The following is a 20514-nucleotide window of genomic DNA, read 5'->3' on the forward strand; positions in this document are numbered from 1 at the left end:
GGCAGTTTGGGTGTAGGCCCTGGGGGGCTTGGGCTGCCCTGGGTGAACCTGAAGGGCTTCAATCAACATAACTGCTTTTTATTCCTTCAACTCTGTCTGCCCTCTGGTTTTAGGGAGCCCTGGTAAGGCATCACCACATTTCCCAAATTTACTCCAATAGCCCACTCCTAAACACAATATTTTTTCCCTATTTTTTATTTATTTTAATAAATACCAGTATTTTGGGACAACGCCCATTCTTTAAGGTGTCACTGGAATCATGGATGATCTCAAGAAGTGCAAAAGACACTCAGTGATATCTTGTGATCATAAGATCCAGACACTGAGTAAACACACTCTCTATCCCATAATATTGCCATATGAACAGGAATTTGTCCTCATGACAAGACCAAGGAAACATAAATTATTCTAGAGACCATCTCCATCCCTAAAGGCCACGGTGTAAATTACAGATTTATGAACTTTGGAGCTCTTGGACCTTGAGCATGGTGTCCTCTCCAGCACGCAGAGAAAAAGAATATGATAAAATAAATCCCAAGCACTTTGAAAAAATCTGCCCATTGCATAATCTGTAGGTAAAAGTACCTGCAGGTACTCCTGGACTACTTGCTCTGGAGTGTTCCCCACGAAGATGTAGAAATCCAGGATGCCTCCAATGGTTCTGTAGGTCACTGCTGGAGCAGGCTGCACCACAAACTCTGCCAGGCAAGAGGGCACAAAAACAGTTCTGAAGGACAGGAAATGCTAAAGTAACTTTTCTAATTGATGATTAGAGAATTTACTGAAGTAAAAACCACAGAATGCCTACAGAACCCTAAACCATTAATTGAACTTGCAAAGAAGGGGAAATCAGACAACTCTTTATGTGTCCCTATTTCCATTCCTTTACATCCTCCAGAGAAGAGCATCAGAAGAAATCCAATGGTTCAACCTTTTATCTTGAATTTTTAGTACAGCTTTCCAGCCCAAAGATGTGCAGAGTTCAGTACACATAAATACAAATACACTTATCTGAAGGGATTAAAGGACATTTACTTCCAAGTGTTGTTCACTCCAAATTCAGTCTCTTATTCCAGTGCAGACCTGTACAGCCTTTGGATAAATTCCTGACTCTCAGATTTCCATCAAAATCCTCCAGTTAACTGGGAGCTACTCACTGCTTGTGTTTGAAATATTATTAGACACAGGGTAATGACTGCCCTCAGATATTGGAGGTGTTTTTAAGAAGGGACACTTACATCAGCTCAGTTTTATTGCAATAATTTCAAAAGAAATTCAACTGCACTGCTCAGAGCCCCAGAGAAAGGTTCCTTACCCATGGCATTGCTGTTCATCAGGAAAACACCAAAGGAGGCTCCAGTGTTGTCTTCCAAACACAGGAAGAAAGTGTGGGCTCCATACAAGTTATCCACTGTCTAAAATAGAGGGAACAGACAAGGTGATCAACATCTAATAACAGGATCTGCTGCGGAATATTCCAAAATATGTCACAGGTAGAACTCAAAACGTCTCAAAATGGAGCAAACAGCAGAAATTTAAACCCTGAAACATTCCTGTTTTATATGTTCTTGTTTTCCTGGTGTTATTCTCCTTTATTTTCCATTAAAACAAGAATTTACCCAATAAATAGACAACAAATCTGATGGATCTCCAGGAAAGCTGGCAGATATTGTAGCTCTATTTGTGGGGAATAAATGTGCTCATCAAGAACTTGAGAGGTGCTTCCCTTTCACCACAGATTAGGTTTTACATCCAATGTATATTTCTATTCATCCTACAAGACAATAATTTTGATGCCTAATCTATGGAAATAGGAGAGTGCCTCGCTGCTTTTTCATTTCCTTTCTAATTCTTTTTTTTATTTCTGCTGTTATTATTAGCAACATAACCCCTGAGAGATGCTAACAGTTGTTGCAGTAGTTGTGTTTTTTCTCCTGAAAAAGCAAATTCAGTTCAAATGAACAAGAAACAGAGCCTGAGCAATTTGAAACTAGCCCAACTTGGTGCTGTTCAGTGTCATTTTAGCTTAATGAGTCTGCACTCAGTGGAGCCATTCAGTCAAGAACTATCTTCAATCCAGAGCAAAGAGTGAGGAGGAACCTCAAGGCAATGGGTACAAATTCCAGATTACTAATTAACTACATGCAGCCCTCTCTCCCTCGGGTTTCAGTCCATTTATCTCCCATTGCAGGAGAACAAAAGTTCTCTCTCAAAGCCGGGAGTTGCTTTATGAAGCTGAGGCAATGGTGAAAACAATCTTACAATTACCACAAAATGGGTGTCGCCAAAATTGCTTCATAAAGGGAGAGCCAGGAAATTATAACAACAAATAACAGCTGACAGACATATTTTACCTTGGAAATAAGCAGCTGTTAAGGAGAATTTTTCCATAATTTGAGCTCCAAGGATGTTGCTGAGGCAGCCTCTCCAGCGGAACTGAACCCTGTCCTCAGCAAAGCCTGTTGTTATTTACTACTATGTTATTTATTCTGATTATCAGTAGAAGCTGAAGACTCATCTATTAAGGTTTATCCACTGGTTTTCCACTGCACAGCAACATAAAAACCAGGGAACACCCATCACTACCATGGAGCTGTTAGCAGCAACACCGTGCCTGAAAAGTCTTCATGGAAAACTCCGCAGGCAGAAGTGCTTCAGTGGGCTGAATTTAGTACTACTGAGTTATATTTGAATGTAAATCATGTTAGAACAAGAAACAGAAGGAGAACAAGCTCGTGACCCAGGTCTGTAAAAGTGTAAATATCTCCTCTTTTGACCTGAAATTGTTCCTGTTTTCAAATAACACTAAACTAATAAAATGAAACATTTGTGCCAAATGTTTAGGCAGATATGATGTCTATCAAAAACAATATCTTGGGCTGAATTAAATGGATGAACATCCTGACCTTGTCTCAAATTCAATCCTTCAAGACAGCACTGCTATGCAACCCCTCTGTTTTATGGCAACAGCCTCTAGTAAATCCATAAGAAATGCTGGAATTTTCACCAAAGAAGGATACTGATAAACTAACAAGGAAGTTTTATTTCTCGTGCCAATTCTATTGTTCCAGTAACTTCTGTCAAACCCAAGACTAACTGAATCCTTCTTTTTGTCCTTTCCTTCAGGTGTTTTCTTCTAAATCATAATAATCCATTGTCACAGACATCTTTTATGGAAAATCCTTTCCTTAGGATTTTTCCTCCTGAGAAGCTGAGAGGCCTCAGGAACAAAATGCAAACAATGGTTATCTGCTGCTGTGGAATGCAACAGGTGCATCTGGGATTGGTCTCATGTGGTTGTTTCTGATTAATGGCCAATCACAGTCAGCTGGCTTGGACAGAGAGCCAAGACACAAACCTTTGTTATCATTCCTTCTTATTCTATTCTTAGCCAGCCTTGTGATGAAACCTTTTCTTCTATTCTTTTAGTATAGTTTTAATGTAATATATATCATAAAATAATAAATCAGCCTTCTGAAACATGGAGTCAGATCCTCATCTCTTCCCTCATCCAAGAACCCTGCGAGCACCCTCACAATCCATAACAATTTATTCTCATCCAAACACGGAATCAACTTTCGATCCGCAACAATTAATTTCATTCGGGTGGATTCACGAGTGTGCTCCCAGCCAGGTTTGGGTGGCAGAACTGAAAAGACTGAGGGGGAAGAAGCCCAGACTCACAGCAGCTGGGGGAGTGTCCCTGCTGAAGAGGGGCCAGGTTCTCCAGTTGACATCGTGCCGGTACTGCTTGTGCACGTGCTCCCCAATGCCGTAGATGTTGCTGCTGGGCAGCCTGATGGAGAGCTGCAGGAACTGGTCAGCATACTGCAGGGGCCCAATGGTGGTGTCAAACCTGGTGGAAAAGTGCAAAACAAAAAAAAAAAAGAGGAAAAAAGGAAGGGTTTTACCAAGGGTTGTTGCAAGGAATGTTTCTGGTCATTTCAGCTGGAGATGGGTGGCACAGTCAGGTGTCCCCACAGATCTTTCAGGTTTTCTTCCAGCTGCTGCTGGAATCAGAACTCTCTCTTGGGGCCTCAAGTGGAACGACTGCTGGTGGACAGTCCCAGACTTTATCAAAATAATCAAGACTTTGGCAATGAATCTGGCAATGACATATTCTCCTTCTACAAAAAGGCCTCTCTGTTTAAGAGCTGGGGAAAATCAGTGCAAACGTCATGCAAAGAAATTTATCAAGGATTTATCTCTGCCCTTACCCTATGGTAGCAACAGCTTCCTTTAAGAGCCTCAAACTCAGAGCCCAACATTCATTTTCTTTTTTTTTTTTTTAATATTTTTTCACGTCATTTTTTCTTTAGACACCCAAATGCAAACACTGATGAAATTAAATGAAGGCTTAAGGAAATTTAGACAATATTCCAGAGAATTGTTTCAGTGTGGTCCCTCAGGTGTCTCATCCCCCTCCCTGTACCTGTTTAATCAGTCAGGCACTGCTGACTGCCAAGTCCATCTTCTGTGCCCTCTGTAATTGCAAATCAATCATGACAGAGGATTCCAGGCAAGAAAACAATACTAATAAGAGCAAAAAGCAACCCTTAATTAATGAAACTCGAAGCCTTGCTAATCCAGGTGGCCCAGCCCTGTGACAGGTAATCATTCCTGGCTGATTTAATGAGCACCTTCATCTGGCACTTCCCTGCTCTCAGGGCACTTGGACACCTCTGGGTTGGTGGCTTTGGTTCCATTCATTTATTTTTAGAACATGAATGGGATGAGACAATCCAATGCTCAAGTTCATTCAATATTTTACGCACAGCCTTACACAACCAGCTGTCCTTGGATAACACAGGTGTAAAGGGCAGCCTGATTTTGGTGGTTCAGAGCCTCAGCACAAGTGTAGTAAAGAAGATAAAAGGTAAAGGAAGGTTAAAAAAAAGTTAAAAGGTAAAGAAGATAAAAGGAAATCAGGAATTTTCCCACATGGTTTGAAGAACTGGCAAAGAGTCCCACAGGCAATAAAAATTCCCCATATTGAGATTTCCCCTGCACTGGGGCAACGTGATCAGAGAGCCACACTTGAAACCCTTCAGACAGAGCTTCCCACCTCAGACTTTGCCCCCAGATTCATCCCAAGAGTCGTTGAGGCACATCCAGCAGCCAAGAAGAGGGAAGAAGTCGAGTCTGTGTGCACAAGGACACCTCAAAGGTGGCACCTGGTGTGGCTCTCAGGGAGCCCCAGTGACAGCTGTGTCACCAAGGAAGGCCCACCAGGACTTACAGCACTTTGCCATTGCTGGCTCTGGTCACCACGAGGCCGAAGGGGTTCTGCTTCAGCTCCACCTTGTATCTGGGGTTGGAGGCCCTGGATCCCTGGAAGGGCTTCACGTGCTCGTGAGGGACCTCGAACCTTTTAGCATTGGGGTCAGTGATCTGCACACATTGACACAACACAAGGGTTGGGCCTTGACAGAATTAATCCCCAATACAGACATTTTCCAGCATTATCCACAGTTCCGACTCAGGGCATTTCCACCCAGTTCTGACTCAGGGTATTTCCACCCTTATCCCGGTCTCCTCCTCTGCTTTCATTATTATCTACTTCCAAGTTTAATTACTCATTTTCAGACATTTTCTTCAGCATATTTGTCTCTGTGTTTCCCTGGCTCACCAGGAACCCACCACAGGACAAAGTCTCCCCCAGAAGGTTCTCAACCCCACATCCATGGCACAGAGCTTGAGCTCTCATGGAAAACACAAACCATTGGAAAAGCTAATATTGTCTGTCAAAATGATTGAGAGATGTGATTGGGCCATCAACAAAAAGTAAGAAAATACATTTGTCCCCCCAAATCTTCCTGTGATGAGGACAAATGGTGGATAATAGGAAAGCTGAGCTTTCCAGAGGTCTGGGTGATTTTTCATGCAGAATTCCCAGTGCGCCAAGTCCCCGTTAGCCTGAGGTATTGCAACAGCAGGGATAACAACAAAAAACTTGACTGGGAACCATGAGAGCGCTCCAGAGGCACCAATCCTACACTCCCTGCACAGGCAGCCCCACATCTGGCAGAGCAAACAGGCTGTGGGGCAGCAGAGGACAAAGCTGACCTTGAAGTGGAAGCGGTTGTCTGTCTGATACTCCGCCGTGAGCAGCACGGTCTGGATGTCATCCCCAAAGAGGGAAGGGGATGGCAACCTGTCCAACGTGGCCTCAAACCCTTGGGAGACAAACAGGGGGGTATGTCAGAACCCAGGAAATTCCTCTGGCTGCCCTGAAGGGCTCCAGCCCCTGCCCGGGGGGCTCAGAGACCTTGGCACAGAGCCCCAGACCCCTGTGAGCCCTGGGAGAAAACGACCACCAACCTTTATATGAAGAACTACAATTCAAGAAAGTTTAAGTAGAATAATAGCTTGTCACGGGGTGAAAAATAGATTTTTGAGGATTTTAGAATGGGGGCTCGGGGTCTCAAGAGGAAGAAATTTGGGCGTGCCTTGTCCTTTTTCCTTCTTCCTAGCCTCCATCTTCTGGGCGATGGTGGCACTTTTGGATTGGTTTAGAGTAGAAGCTCACTGTCTAACATAGGTGATGGGCATTGGGAAGTTATTGTAAATAGTGTAGATGTAGTTTTTAGCATAAAAAGATAACACCAGTGTGCCTCAACCCGACCTGCCAGACAGACCCCGGCGGGTCAGAGAAAGAATGCAATAAATATGAAACAATAAACAACCTTGAGAACCAGAACAGAAGAACTGCGACTCCTTCGACTGCCGGGCTGGGAAAAGGGGCCGGCAGGGATCTCAGAGTCACTGTGACCAGCAGAAATCCTGAGATGGGGGAGCTGGGGTCCAGCCCAGAGCTCACCTGCCTGCGTGGACCTCTCGGAGCCGCGCACTTTGTAGCCGTGGTTGGGCGAGAAGTAGCACCAGGGCACGCTGGCGTCGTTCTGGGGGCTCCAGCAGCAGCCACGGCGGGAGCAGGTGCTCTGAGCAAGGACAGCGGGGCACAGATCAGCGGGGTTACACAAACATACCCACGCCAAAGCAGTTCAGTGCGCATTTCACCCCAAACACCAGAAACCTTCAGGATTTCTGCGCTCGGGTCAAGCCCTGCTTTGAAAAACCCCGTGGAGTGAGCTCAGTGGTGGCACAAAAAACACTAGAAAGGTTTTTTATGGATTCAGAGAAAACTTGCTTGTTGGAGATGCAGTCTTTCTTAAGAACAAGACAAGATCCACAGGTAAAATAAATATTTTAAAAGAATCATTGAATAATTTAAATATTGTAAAAGAATTATTCAATTATTGTTAAATAATTATTGAATTATTATATTATTCAATAATATATTGTTATATTATTGAATTATTATTCAATACTTAATGAATTATTATATTATTCTATTATTGAATAATATTAATTATAATATATATTTATTATAATATATTATAATATATATTGTATATTATAATATATATTTATTATAATATATATTATATATTATAATAAAATATATAATATAATATCGAATTATTGATTATGTTCAATAATCTACATCTCTCCGCTGTGACAGATTCAGCAGAGTCTGACCAAAAGTCACACACTGGAGAGGGGGTGAAATTTATCACGGGATTAACATGTAATAAACATCTAAAAATGCATAATTAAACATTGTGTATAATATCTACATTTTAATTTAATTTTCCAGTATCAGAAATAGTTAGACTGCTTCAGCATAGCCTCAAATCGAGATAAATATATTAAAAAATAGATATGTATTTTTTCAAGCCTCTGTCTCAGAGCAGTGGCACCATGCTTTACAAACATTCACTAGAAAGCTGGAATTCCTTTGCTCTGCTGTTAGAAATGAACTTGTTCATGTGCTCTGGGTGTGAGGTTTATGTTTGGAGATAAGACTGGGGCAATGAATCACAAAGTTTCCTCCCATTTTCTCTCCTCAAACCCCCATTCATTACTTAGGGCAAAGAACAGTGGAAAAACAACTTTCACTGAGGGCAAAGGGTGATTCCATCAGTGACCTCAGGTACCCTGCTCCAAAAGGTACCTTCCAAACCTCACTTTCACCTCTCCACTACCAGAAGCTCTTTCTGCCTTCCTCTGAATGTGCAAAAATGCTTTTGGTGTTTGTAATAAATATATAAAATATTCTGCAGCTTGAAATAGGTGGACATGAGCCCAAACCTGCACTGCTGCTGTCCTTGCTTTGGGGTTGGAGAGCCCAGACTGCTCAGTGCAGGTTAAATTACTTTCAGAGGCTCTGGGCAGATAAAAGATAAGGCAGCTCCAGTCCAGCAATCAGGCAGGTGCTGCAGGAGCTCACAAAGCCACTGCCTTGGGAAGCCTCAGGGCATTTATTTGGTAGTGGTTTTACAGAGCACAGAAATCACTCAAAACCACCCAAAATAAACCCCAGATTCACCAAACAGGTGAATGTTTTTCCTCTCTGTCATAGAATCATCCCATCAGAAAACATTTGCTGTCATTTCCATCAGGTTCCAAGCCAAAATTAAGGGCTGGAGGAGAGCTGTAGGGACTCATTTTTCTCCTTTGACACACAGAGCCTTTGTAAGGCTGTGAAAAACCCAGGCTCACTTCCCACCTGCCCAGATGCCACCTGAGAGCTCCCCATTTCCCATTTATAAACCAGGGTGTAGGAGAGGAAGCACACAGCTCTCCAAGACTGCAGAGACCTCAGCTTTATCCCCTCACTTCATTTCCTTCATATATGGGGGAATATCCTAAATATAAGAACAGATTCACTACCTCCATCCTCTTCTCAGACAATCCCATAAAAAGCAGAATAAACTGATTTTCCTAAAACCTGGCACTTCAAGAATCCATATTCCCAGCTTCCTAAGCACCTTTTTATTCTCCCTAGCTATTTCTCCTGAATTCTCCTCAACTATTTTCATCAGTTCCTTCACAGTCCAGTGACATTTTTCCAGCTGGATCTTATCCTGGCAGATCCCTATTTTTGTGGCATGTTGAGCTTTATATCTGCGCAAGGAAGTGGACACAGGAGCTGTGCCTGGCACAGGGGAAGGAGCAGAGTTCACCAGAGACACTGGGGAGCCTGTTGTAAAAGCAATCACCTGCTATAAATAACGCTGTGATCCCAGGCTGGGGGCTGTAAAAGCAGCACAATAGATACCAGCACCCAAAGCTTCATTAGGAATTACCCTGGATACAAGGAAGCTGCGAGCACTGGGGTACAGCATGGGCTGAGCTCCAAGGGCTCCACGAGGAGCCTGGCCACGTGCTGAGCTCCAATGTGCGTCCACACAGGCCTCCTCCAGCAGGGCATTTTGGGGAGAAAAGCACAGAAACCAAGCCCAAAGCAACAATTCCCCCTTCCCTGAGCTTTCAGAGGTGTCAGCCTGGCCTCCTCCAGCTCTGCTCAGTGGAATTCTTGTTTTACTGCTGCGTTCTGCTTGTCTGATCAGACCTCCAGGCAATTTTCCACAGCAGTGAGTAGATCCTGAATATCTTCCTTCTTCCAGCAGCTCTATCTTCACCAACCACATGATCAAACAAAAAAAAAAATCTATTTCTTTTCTTTTGTTATTTTCTTCCTGCCTTCCTCTTCTCTTCGCCTTCCTTTCTCCTCTCTCCTCTTCTCTTCTCTCTGCCTTCCTTTCTCCTCTCTCCATCTCCTCTCTATTTCCTCCTTCTTTTCATTTTCTTTCTTTCTTTCTCCTATTTACTTCTCATTTCTGCAACCCCACTCATTTTCTGGCTCCACCCTGGACATCCTCAGTGACCAAGGCACTCAAGGCAGACACCAACCCTTGCAGATCAGCTTAGCCAAGCCATTTTCCCCAGCTGCTGTTTACTCTGAAAACCACAAACACAAACACAAACCACTGCAGAAGAGTGATGCAGTTTCACAGATTCCTGCATTAGAGGAACCAAATCACAACCAGGGCAAAATGTGCCCAGGAGTGAATGGAATCACTGGGATGGGATACTGACTTTCCCCATGGACTAAACGTGATATTTATCTCTAACCCTGTCCAATCTGCTGCCTGCTCTTCACTAATGTTCAGAAATCATTTATTTTACCTCTAAATTCCATATCAGGCACCCTCAGCGTTGCAATCTGCATCTACTTTTCTGCTGGGAGCTGTGGTTTGATGTTTTTAATTCTCTCCCAGCACCAGCCTTGCAGCTGCGAGCAGAGCAGAGCAGAGCAGCACTGCTGCCCTCCCTGCTCGTGGGGTGACCGGTTCAGAGGCAGTAATTACAGATTTAAATGATCTGCATGGCTTCTCCTGCAGGGCTCTGCCTCTTCCTGGGGCAGGGAAGGAGCCTGAAGAGGCAAGAACAGGCTGGGATTTGAACCTTTCCTAACCCATCCCCTGCAGGACTTTATTGAGCTACAAATCATAACAAAACCCATGGCAGGAGAGGCTTTAACAACAGCCAGCTCTGGGACTAGGTGGGGATTTCCTCCAGGTTCAAACAGCTGGGTAACAATTATTATAGCTCTGTGAATGACAGAAGTAACCCACATCACACTGGGGTTTTTTTCTCTCCTAAGCTGCCCCTCCCCAGATCAAAGATAGATACCAGGCATCCACCAGAAAACAAGAAAATTCATAATAAATATGAAAATAGTAATTATAATAAATGTTACCATTTATAATTTAATTATAATAAATAAATAATAATTATCATAATAAAATTATAGTCTTTCAGGAGTAACTATTACAAAAACCTTCTCAATGTGAAAGCACTGAAAAAATAAAGGGCATCATAAAATCATGGAAGGGTTTGGGTTGGAAGGGACCTCAAAGCTCCTCTCATTCCAATTCCTCCCATGGGCAGGGAACCTTCCACCATCCCAGGCTGCTCCAAGGCTTATCCAGCCTGAGATGATGCTTTTCATGGGAATTTGAACTCCAAGATTCTTAAGCCAAAAGGTGTTTTCCATACTCTGCTCTCTCAGACACCCCAACCAGGACAAGGTGAGAGATGAGAATTTGACTCCACACTCCCAGAAAGCTGATTTATTATATTATGATATATATTATATTAAAAGAAATGATCCAAAGTGGGTCTGAAAGGAAACTCTGACCACACATTGTAAAACGGCACATCCCAGTAAAGGCCATCACTTCTGAATTATTGTAAATGCCACTTTTTGACCATCACACCAAATGAAACCATTCAGAAAAAGTTGTTAAAAACCAAAAGTGACTCTTAACTGCTTGATTTCTGACCAATATTTTTGCCACCTCTGCCTAAATCAGAGAAATCAGACCTGCTGTCAATGGGCTGAAATCCTGCAAACACTGGGGAAATCACACATTTAAACAGGTTAAGGAAACACCTGAGCTAGTAGAGACAAATGATATTTCTATAAATAAGCAGGAGGTTTTATGGGATAAAATCTCTTTTCTAGTATTTTCCAGAATGTTACCAACCTGTGTTGCAAGTTCATCTGGGATGCAGTCAATTCTCTGTGCTACTGGTGTATCCTGACATTGTGGGAAAAAGTCTGCCAGGGAAATAAAGGAATGGGTTAACACCAGGAATAAAGGAATGGGTTAATACCAGGGAAATAAAGGAATGGGTTAATACCAGGAATAAAGGAATGGGTTAATACCAGGGAAATAGAGGAATGGGTTAATACCAGGGAAATAGAGGAATGGGTTAATACCAGGGAAATAAAGGAATGGGTTAATACCAGGAATAAAGGAATGGGTTAATACCAGGGAAATAGAGGAATGGGTTAATACCAGGGAAATAGAGGAATGGGTTAATACCAGGGAAATAAAGGAATGGGTTAATACCAGGAATAAAGGAATGGGTTAATACCAGGGAAATAAAGGAATGGGTTAATACCAGGAATAAAGGAATGGGTTAATACCAGGGAAATAGAGGAATGGGTTAATACCAGGGAAATAGAGGAATGGGTTAATACCAGGGAAATAAAGGAATGGGTTAATACCAGGAATAAAGGAATGGGTTAATACCAGGGAAATAAAGGAATGGGTTAATACCAGGGAAATAAAGGAATGGGTTAATACCAGGGAAATAAAGGAATGGGTTAATACCAGGAATAAAGGAATGGGTTAATACCAGGGAAATAAAGGAATGGGTTAATACCAGGAATAAAGGAATGGGTTAATACCAGGGAAATAGAGGAATGGGTTAATACCAGGAACAAAGGAATGGGTTAATACCAGGGAAATAAAGGAATGGGTTAATACCAGGGAAATAAAGGAATGGGTTAATACCAGGAATAAAGGAATGGGTTAATACCAGGGAAATAGAGGAATGGGTTAATACCAGGAACAAAGGAATGGGTTAATACCAGGGAAATAAAGGAATGGGTTAATACCAGGAAAATAAAGGAATGGGTTAATACCAGGGAAATAGAGGAATGGTTTAATACCAGGGAAATAGAGGAATGGGTTAATACCAGCATCTCTAAACTGCAGGAATAACTTGATTCCCTCTAAACTCAGCTCCTGCTTCTGCTGCCTGCTTCCCTAACAACAGCAGAGATCCAAATCACTATCAACCATGGCTTCTGTGATTCATTTTTACCTTTGAAAAATGGCACACAATTATTTCAGATGTGAAAACTTCATAATCTTTGAGCATAGAGGCAATTTTGATAATTTTATTTCATTAGTCCACTTTGCAGTGACTCCTGTCAATGTGCTCTGCTCCATTGAAAATATGTGCAAAAAAAAAAAAAAAGGGAAGAACTTTTCTCTTCTTAAATTGGGTTGTCCTGGTGCTCCTTCCTCTGAGCCAGATTTTTCCAGAGGAGCTGGAATTGGAGCATGAGGGAAAATGATGCTACTGTAGATTAAAAAAACTCCTTTAGATTTCAGGTTTGTAGGACTGAATTTTAGGTGGGCAGCTTTAGCTGATTAAAGGGAGCACTGAAAGTTATTTTATGTATTTGGGAACTGTTTGGAGCAAGGACTGTGAAGTGCCCTGGGCTGAGATGGACACACAGCCCCAGATTTGCACCAGCTGCACTTGTGCTTTTTGCTCTAAAAGACTCCTATTAATGACAGAAACAAGAAAAATAACATGCAGATATTAGTCTGGATGGGCAGTTTTACTAAAACACAGAGTTGCTTGCCTTGTATAAGCAATAATTTTTATTTTTCTGCCATTTTCACCTCCAAGGTTTTTACTTCAGTCCCTGTGTGTGAACGGAATTACACAGAATGGGACTGGAAGTAAAGCAGGTGCTCTGCATCACAGCCCTGGGACACGAGGGTTTCCTGATTCATCAGTGCCTCAGCAAGAAACACTGAGGGATTTTAGGATTATTATAATATTGCACACAATTTGTCCGCTCCCACGCAGGGATCAGGCGGAGATTTTTTTTCAGAATTATCATTTTTTTAATACTCCAAAAACTGCGATTATCTGAGCTCCATGTTCCCAAGGAAAGTCCAATCAGCGCGGGGAGAGATAAGAGATTTTTCACCACAATAAACCCTGACTCACATCATTTATTGCATTCATGATAACTTTGAGTGTATCACCCACAGCGAGGACTGGCCATGATTCACCTTTGGGTGATGATAAGAGCATTTGGGTACTGATAAGAGCAGGAGCCCTGCGGCAGATGCCAGAGGGGTTTCTGTTCTTGCAGCTGCAGCCAGGGGAAGCTCTCACCTGGAGATTTGACCCCGGGTTCTCCTGTGGCCAGCAGCCCAATGAGGACACAGGCAATGACAGTCACCACGGTGAAGAGGGCAATGAGGGTGAGCTCCAGCCCACTGAACTTCCTGCCCATCTAGGAACCCAGAGAAACCCCATCAGACAAAGAGAAACATGAGCAACAGCTCTAAATTATAATAATAAATATATATATTTATATTATATTATATATATAATTTATTATATATAATATATATATAATATATTATATATAATTATATAATAATATATAATATATATAATATATTACTATATATATAATTATATAATATATTCTATATAATTATATATATAATCATATATATTATATTTATAAATGTTGCTAATAACATTTATAATTTAATACATTTTAATTAAAATATGATTTTTAATTAAAAAATTTTAATAAATTGTTCTGGTTGTAAGCCACATCACCTAATCCCGAGGTTTAAATAAAACTCTACTTAAATGCTATGTGCAATAAGTCTCCAGTTCAGGATAATTCGCCCAGTGCAGATTATGAAATTATTACACTCAGAAACGCATTTTGGTCCCTGCAAATCACTGAGCACAGAACAATTTACTCCTGAAATTAACCAAGAAGTTTCCCACAGGTTACTAAAATTTCTGAAACAGAAAACAAATTAAATCTTCTTCCCCTTTTTTCCTTTTTTAAACATTCTTTTCTCCCATAGAGCAAACACAAGGCTATTCATTTAAAAATGAGGAACTTGATTGGTTAGAAATATACCTGAGAAAAGCTGGAATAAACCCTGAGGGCGTGTCCAGGACACGTGGGGAAGGTAAGACAGAGATAAATTGCTTTTTTGTGCAGTGGCAGAACAGAGTGTGTACAAGCTCATGGCACAGTGGTTGCTGCTGGAATCACAACTGAAATATGGCAAATAACTCAATGGAGTCAGTGCCTTAAAAAGCTGTGGAAAACACGAGGTTTTCCCAAATTTATTTTTAATATTTTTGGTGAGAAAGGAGTGCTGAGCCAAGGGGGCTCTGCTGGCTCAGAGAACAACCCAGAGCCATCAACACCGAACTGTGCACCAGCAATCAAACTGATTAAAACGAATTAAAACTAATTAAAACTAATTAAAATGAATCTCAGCAGCCAGGTCAATACACTGGCAGCTACCACTGCATTTAGCTTGTGGTTAAGGGATTTAACCTCATAAAACAGAGTTAAGTACAGAGAAATTGGTTCTTTTCAGTTAAGGAAGTGTGGGAGCAGGTGTGCATTGCACTGGCACATCAGAACACTTTCACATGTTTTAGTGATGACCCACAGAAGGGAAGAATACTTTAGAATGAACTATTTTGTGAGTGAAATAAGTTTAAATCATTGTGTGCACCTGCTGCCATTTTTAACCCATCCTTTCCCTCCATCACAAACTAAAATCCCCTTTTGCTGTGTGGCCCCAGTTGATACCATCCTAAAACTTAAAAACCCTAATGTTCATTTTTCTGAAAAGCAGGATTTTATTCATTAAAGCCTTCTATCTCATTGAATTTCACTTCTTTCTTCTCCTGGTCTCCCTCCAAATCCTAAAACACTGGAAATAAATCCTTATCATTTATACATCTAAGTTATGCTATGTGATGAGCGTTCATCAGTGAGGCAAAGCTCTCCAGAACCTTGAAATAAATAATATGTAATATAATATATATAAAAATAAGAAAATGAGAGCCTTACCTTACCGTTTCCGTGGTTCCTTCATTTGCTGCTCCTGACTGTGAAGACCTGGGGCTTTATGAGCTGCTGTTATCAGTTCTCAGCTGTGTTTGCAGAGCCCTGGGCCAATGGCAGGCACAGCCAGAATTACAGGCAGATTACAGACACTCTTTGGACTAAACACTCTTTGGACCTCAATATGAAGTATCAGGTTCTGCAAAGGAGTGAAGAGCAGCCATGAAATGCCAGACAGCTCATCCAGTGGCATGGCTGGGTTTTGTTCATCCGTTCTTCTCCCATATCTTTGTTACTTTAACCTTCGTGGAACTATCATGTTCCTCTTGTAATATTTCTGCTTAATCACCACAAGAAGTCATTAAACATTCTCAAATGAGGGAAAGGGCTGTTGAACATGTTGCAGGGGAGAATCTAATTTATGACCATTAAAATTTTTATTGGAATTAACTATAAAAGATTAATCTTAAATCAATATAAACAGATTTCAGGGGATATTACTAATAAATGTCAAAAGCAGATGAAAAAGATGAAACATTAACACAGAAATGTTAAAATTTTATAGCCATGAGACTTCAATCATAACCTGAATATGAATGCTTCACACCTAACTGGTTTTTGTCTTTTTTTTGCAAATGATAGGTGGGATTCTAACATTAAATCTGCATTTTCCAAAGTAAAGTTTTCAATTCATATTATCATGAATATTTACAATAATAAAGAATTTTCAATAATAAAGAAATGGTTGAGAACTTCCTTCCTTCCTTCCTTCCTTCCTTCCTTCCTTCCTTCCTTCCTTCCTTCCTTCCTTCCTTCCTTCCTTCCTTCCTTCCTTCCTTCCTTCCTTCCTTCCTTCCTTCCTTCCTTCCTTCCTTCCTTCCTTCCTTCCTTCCTTCCTTCCTTCCTTCCTTCCTTCCTTCCTTCCTTCCTTCCTTCCTTCCTTCCTTCCTTCCTTCCTTCCTTCCTTCCTTCCTTCCTTCCTTCCTTCCTTCCTTCCTTCCTTCCTTCCTTCCTTCCTTCCTTCCTTCCTTCCTTCCTTCCTTCCTTCCTTCCTTCCTTCCTTCCTTCCTTCCTTCCTTCCTTCCTTCCTTCCTTCCTTCCTTCCTTCCTTCCTTCCTTCCTTCCTTCCTTCCTTCCTTCCTTCCTTCCCCATCTATCATCCATCCATCCCCTCAGATCAATGCCATCACTCCCAGGGACTCAGTGAACCACAGGCAGAGTTTCCAAACCAACCTCACCCCTCCTTGCCATGGGAACAACCCATAGAAAAGCTGGAAACATTGCTAAAAATTGCCAGATATGCTGCTTTGTGAGTGTCCATGAAAAAACCAAAATGGTTTAGTGAAGATTATGAAGACGACAACGGTTGGGGAAGCCTGAGGGGTTTGTTTGATAGATATTTGTTCTCCAAAGTTTATTTATTTCATTTGACTGTTCCAGGAAAGACCAGCACAACATATTCCAGGGGTTCCATTTAACAATCTCCCTGCCCTCAATAAAACCATTTGCTTAAGTGCTTCCCTGAGCTGGCAGTGCCACAAAGCTCAGTTATCCATCAGCCAGGGAACGCTTCCCCGTGCTCCAGAGCACACACCCAGCAACACCAGCTCTCCAGGAGGGTTTCCCAGCAGCTTTCCTGTGCTGTTGTGGGGTCCCCAGGACGAGGTGAGATGAGAATTTGACTCCAAGTTCTCAGAAGGCTGATATATTATATTATATTATATTATATTATATTATATTATATTATATTATATTATATTATATTATATTATATTATATTATATTATATTATATTACATTATATTACATTATATTACATTATATCATATCATATTATATTATATTATAATATATTATATTATAATATTACATTATATGATATTGTATGATATGATATGATATGGTATGATACTATATTATACTATACTATATTATACTATACTATATTATACTATACTATATTATACTATAGAAAGATAAAGGAGACATCCGAAGGCTAGAACAAGAATGAAGAATAAAAACCTGTGACTGACCAGAGTCCTGGCACAGCTGGACTGTGATTGGTCATTAAATTAAAACAATTCACATGCTGGGTAAATATTTATCCAAATCATACACCAAAGCAGCAAAACATGGAGAAGCTGAGGCTTCCCAGCTTCCCAGGAGAAGAAATCCTGGTGAAGGGATTTTTCATAAAATATCACGGTGACACTTTCCTTTGTTTCCTTTCCAGCTCTGTTACCCCACAAAGGAGATCAGGGCAAGGTGTGAGATGAAGCTGCAAGGGGGAGGAATGGGGAAGGGACACTGAGAGCCCGTAAAGACAAGGAGAACTCCAATAAGTGAAGAGCTGGAGCAGCGTGGTCTCTGCTGGCTCCTGCTTTGGTTTCCAGGAATTCAGAGCTGATTCCTCTCTGACAAAAAGCTGGGAAAAACAATTGTTGGAAACCCAGGGGTAAAGGGTGGGCTGGAGAGAATGGCACAGGAAAGCAATCTAGGAAATGAGGTACTGTTAAAAATGCAGTAATTTAAAAAAAGACATTTATCTCTTTGCTTTGAACAGGTCCATTTTTAATTAAATCCCACACAACTTGCAAAGCTCGTTAGCTGGGCTGAGTGAGCTCCCTGACATTCCTTCAGTCAGCAGGGCTAAAAATTGGGGTTTCAGCTACAGGACCATGCTAGGAAATAGAAATGGCTAATGCTTTGCCTACAGTTTAATAAAGGGAAATAGAAATGGCTTATGCTTTGTCTACAGTTTAGTAAAGGAAATAGAAATGGTTTATGCTTTGTTTCCAGTTTAATAAGATTTGTTTTTCCACTGTTTTGGTGTCAAACATTAGATATAAGTAAGAGTTACAGCCCCTAATTTCTGTAAGGATCTGTTGGCACATTTCCAGCCCAGGCAGGACGGTTATCCTGGAAGGATGTGTGGCACAGACCCAGCAGGAACGCGCTCCTGTGATCCCACATTCCTCCTGTGCCCGGCCGAACCCACCCTGCACTCCCTCTTCTCCAAGCTGGGAGCTCTCCAGGCTGCCTCTGGCCACGTCCAAGCCAGAATAAAGGCTGAGCTGTTTTCAGGGGCCCAGAGTCTCCTGCAGACATTCAGCTGAGCAAGGCAAGGAGCTGTGAAGCCTCACCGAGGCGCTGCAAACAGATTTTCCCCCAAAGAGGCTCTGGAGAGAACGAATTTGGATGCATCCCATGTTGTGTCATTTTCCCAAAGCACATCACAATTCAAGATCGGATGCTGTGAGCTCCGACTCAGACAAAAGCAGTTTTCATTTTATAGTAATTGACAACCAAAATATTTTGATTTTGTTTACCAAACAGACGGAGAAATAATATCAACTGAGTCATTTCATTGCTGTGGAAAGGCAGAACATATTTGAAGTTCATTTTCGAAGTATGTGCAGTTCTTCTCAAGGAAATGCAAATAGATATGCTTTAGAAATGATTTTTCTACATAAATATGTTTCTTTATGTCTAAACAATGGATCTTTATTCTCATTCCAATACCACTTTCAATCCAACAAAGTATGGCAGAGGTGAGGAACATTAAAATTTAATGCCAGTGGAATTTATGAATTTTTATTAGCTCAAATTAGAGGCCAGTGATAATTAGAGATCAGCGACCCTGATAATGATGACGAAAGTAAGAATTCCAATGGATCTATGGCTTAGAAAAAGAATAAATTTTGCAGGTCTCAGTGCAAATGAGGAAATTACTTGCTGGGAGTCACTAAAACACAAAAATAATTACTGGAAGTCAGTGCAGAACACACTGCTCAGGTGATGACTCAGTGGGTAAGACCTGAAATCAGAGGAGAAATGTTATAACAATACTCCTAAAAACCCCCAAACCCTCTCATTCTTATTTTAATTGCTGCTGAACACAGAAAGCACGAAGCGAGAAGGCATCAGATGTAGAAGGAACAAGTGTCAGGATGGTTTGAACCATAATCATGAATATAAATCACTTGATTATGTCTGAAAATTAATAACTGCTGCTGCTCAAGATAGCAAAGGGTAGCTCTTAGTACAGCCAAGTCTTATGTATTGCCAATATTTATTATCTACCTTCTCAACTGACACAGAAATTACAAGATTGCATGAAAAAAAGGGAGTATTTTTCTTTTGGCCCTTCGTGCATAAATATCAAAATGTGCCTGGCATTATTACTTGATCAAAATATATCATCTGCTTTTTGATTTTTTTTAATTTTTTTTAAGCTGTAATAAGAGAACATCAGGGATATTCCAGAATGGAAATATCCTGCAAGCAAGAGATTTGAACCTGGCATTTGTAGCTGACAATGTTCACTCCAGGATAGAGATCACTGCCTGTAAATGAAGGGGAAAAGGACAATTAATATTTGCTTCCAGCTAATTGCTGGCTCCAGATAAAGCACCAAGCTGAAAGTGACTCCCAGCTGCATCCCCTCAGCTCTGCTTTGGGCAAAATGGAGAGAAAGGAGAAAGAAGTTCAATAAATTAGCAATTATCCTTCCTCCTCAAATATCTGAATTCACAATTTGTTGATTTTCCAGACCAAGCCCACTGTGGGTGCTGGTTTTGGGGTCCTTTTGATGGGAACAACTGTCAGGTTTTACTGTCAAATCATCCTTTCCTCAACTGCTTCAGCTTCATGTGGGGTTTTTTTCCTCCATGTTCCTTCCTACCTGGAATGTACCAGCAGGAACCTGCTGGCAGAACTAGAAACAGCAGAGATGTTTTCTGCACAGGGACATATCAAGGTTATTATTGAAGTTAAATTTGAATGAAGTTTCAAATAAAAATCTAGGTATTGCTTCCTATGAAAGCTAATTGGTGAAAAGTTGAAGAACTGGTTAAGAAGGGATGTATCAAATCTCAAATCCCTTTAAAAAATATCCTTCCTTCTCCTTTGATTCCTTAAAAACAGGGAAAATTCTTAAACCTCCCAAGGCATTAATTTTGTGCCTTCTAGAAATGCAAAAGTTCAAATGTGATGTGCTTAAGTAAAGCAGACACTCTTCAAGAATTCAAATATGGACAAATGAGAGTGTTGGATTTAAGAGGGCAAATCCCCCCTCTGTATTTAGGCTGTCCAAAAAAACTGACTTACATAAAATAAATATTGGCACAACCAGCTCTTCATGCCAGTTTGGGGACACATATGCCCAG

General features: G+C 41.1%; 1 protein-coding gene across 2 annotated transcripts in view; it reads right to left on the reverse strand.

Annotated features, from left to right (window-relative positions):
• SI (sucrase-isomaltase) overlaps nt 1-15369 on the reverse strand; it is a 47727-nt gene extending 32358 nt beyond the window's left edge. The window contains exons 1-9 of one of the 2 annotated variants that reach the window (XM_059479078.1): nt 15353-15369; nt 13624-13744; nt 11400-11473; nt 6821-6941; nt 6067-6176; nt 5240-5391; nt 3681-3856; nt 1316-1411; nt 586-698 (exon numbers count right to left, since the gene is read on the reverse strand). In XM_059479078.1, coding sequence (XP_059335061.1) covers nt 586-698; nt 1316-1411; nt 3681-3856; nt 5240-5391; nt 6067-6176; nt 6821-6941; nt 11400-11473; nt 13624-13744 — 963 coding nt within the window. In that variant the 5' untranslated portion in view covers nt 15353-15369. Of the gene's footprint in view, nt 1-585; nt 699-1315; nt 1412-3680; nt 3857-5239; nt 5392-6066; nt 6177-6820; nt 6942-11399; nt 11474-13623; nt 13745-15352 lie in introns of those variants that run through there. The other variant, XM_059479077.1, reaches the window with a different exon arrangement.
• Between the last annotated feature and the right edge of the window lie 5145 nt (nt 15370-20514).

Source organism: Ammospiza nelsoni, chromosome 10, assembly GCF_027579445.1.
Source record: "Ammospiza nelsoni isolate bAmmNel1 chromosome 10, bAmmNel1.pri, whole genome shotgun sequence".
Lineage (NCBI taxonomy): Eukaryota > Metazoa > Chordata > Aves > Passeriformes > Passerellidae > Ammospiza > Ammospiza nelsoni.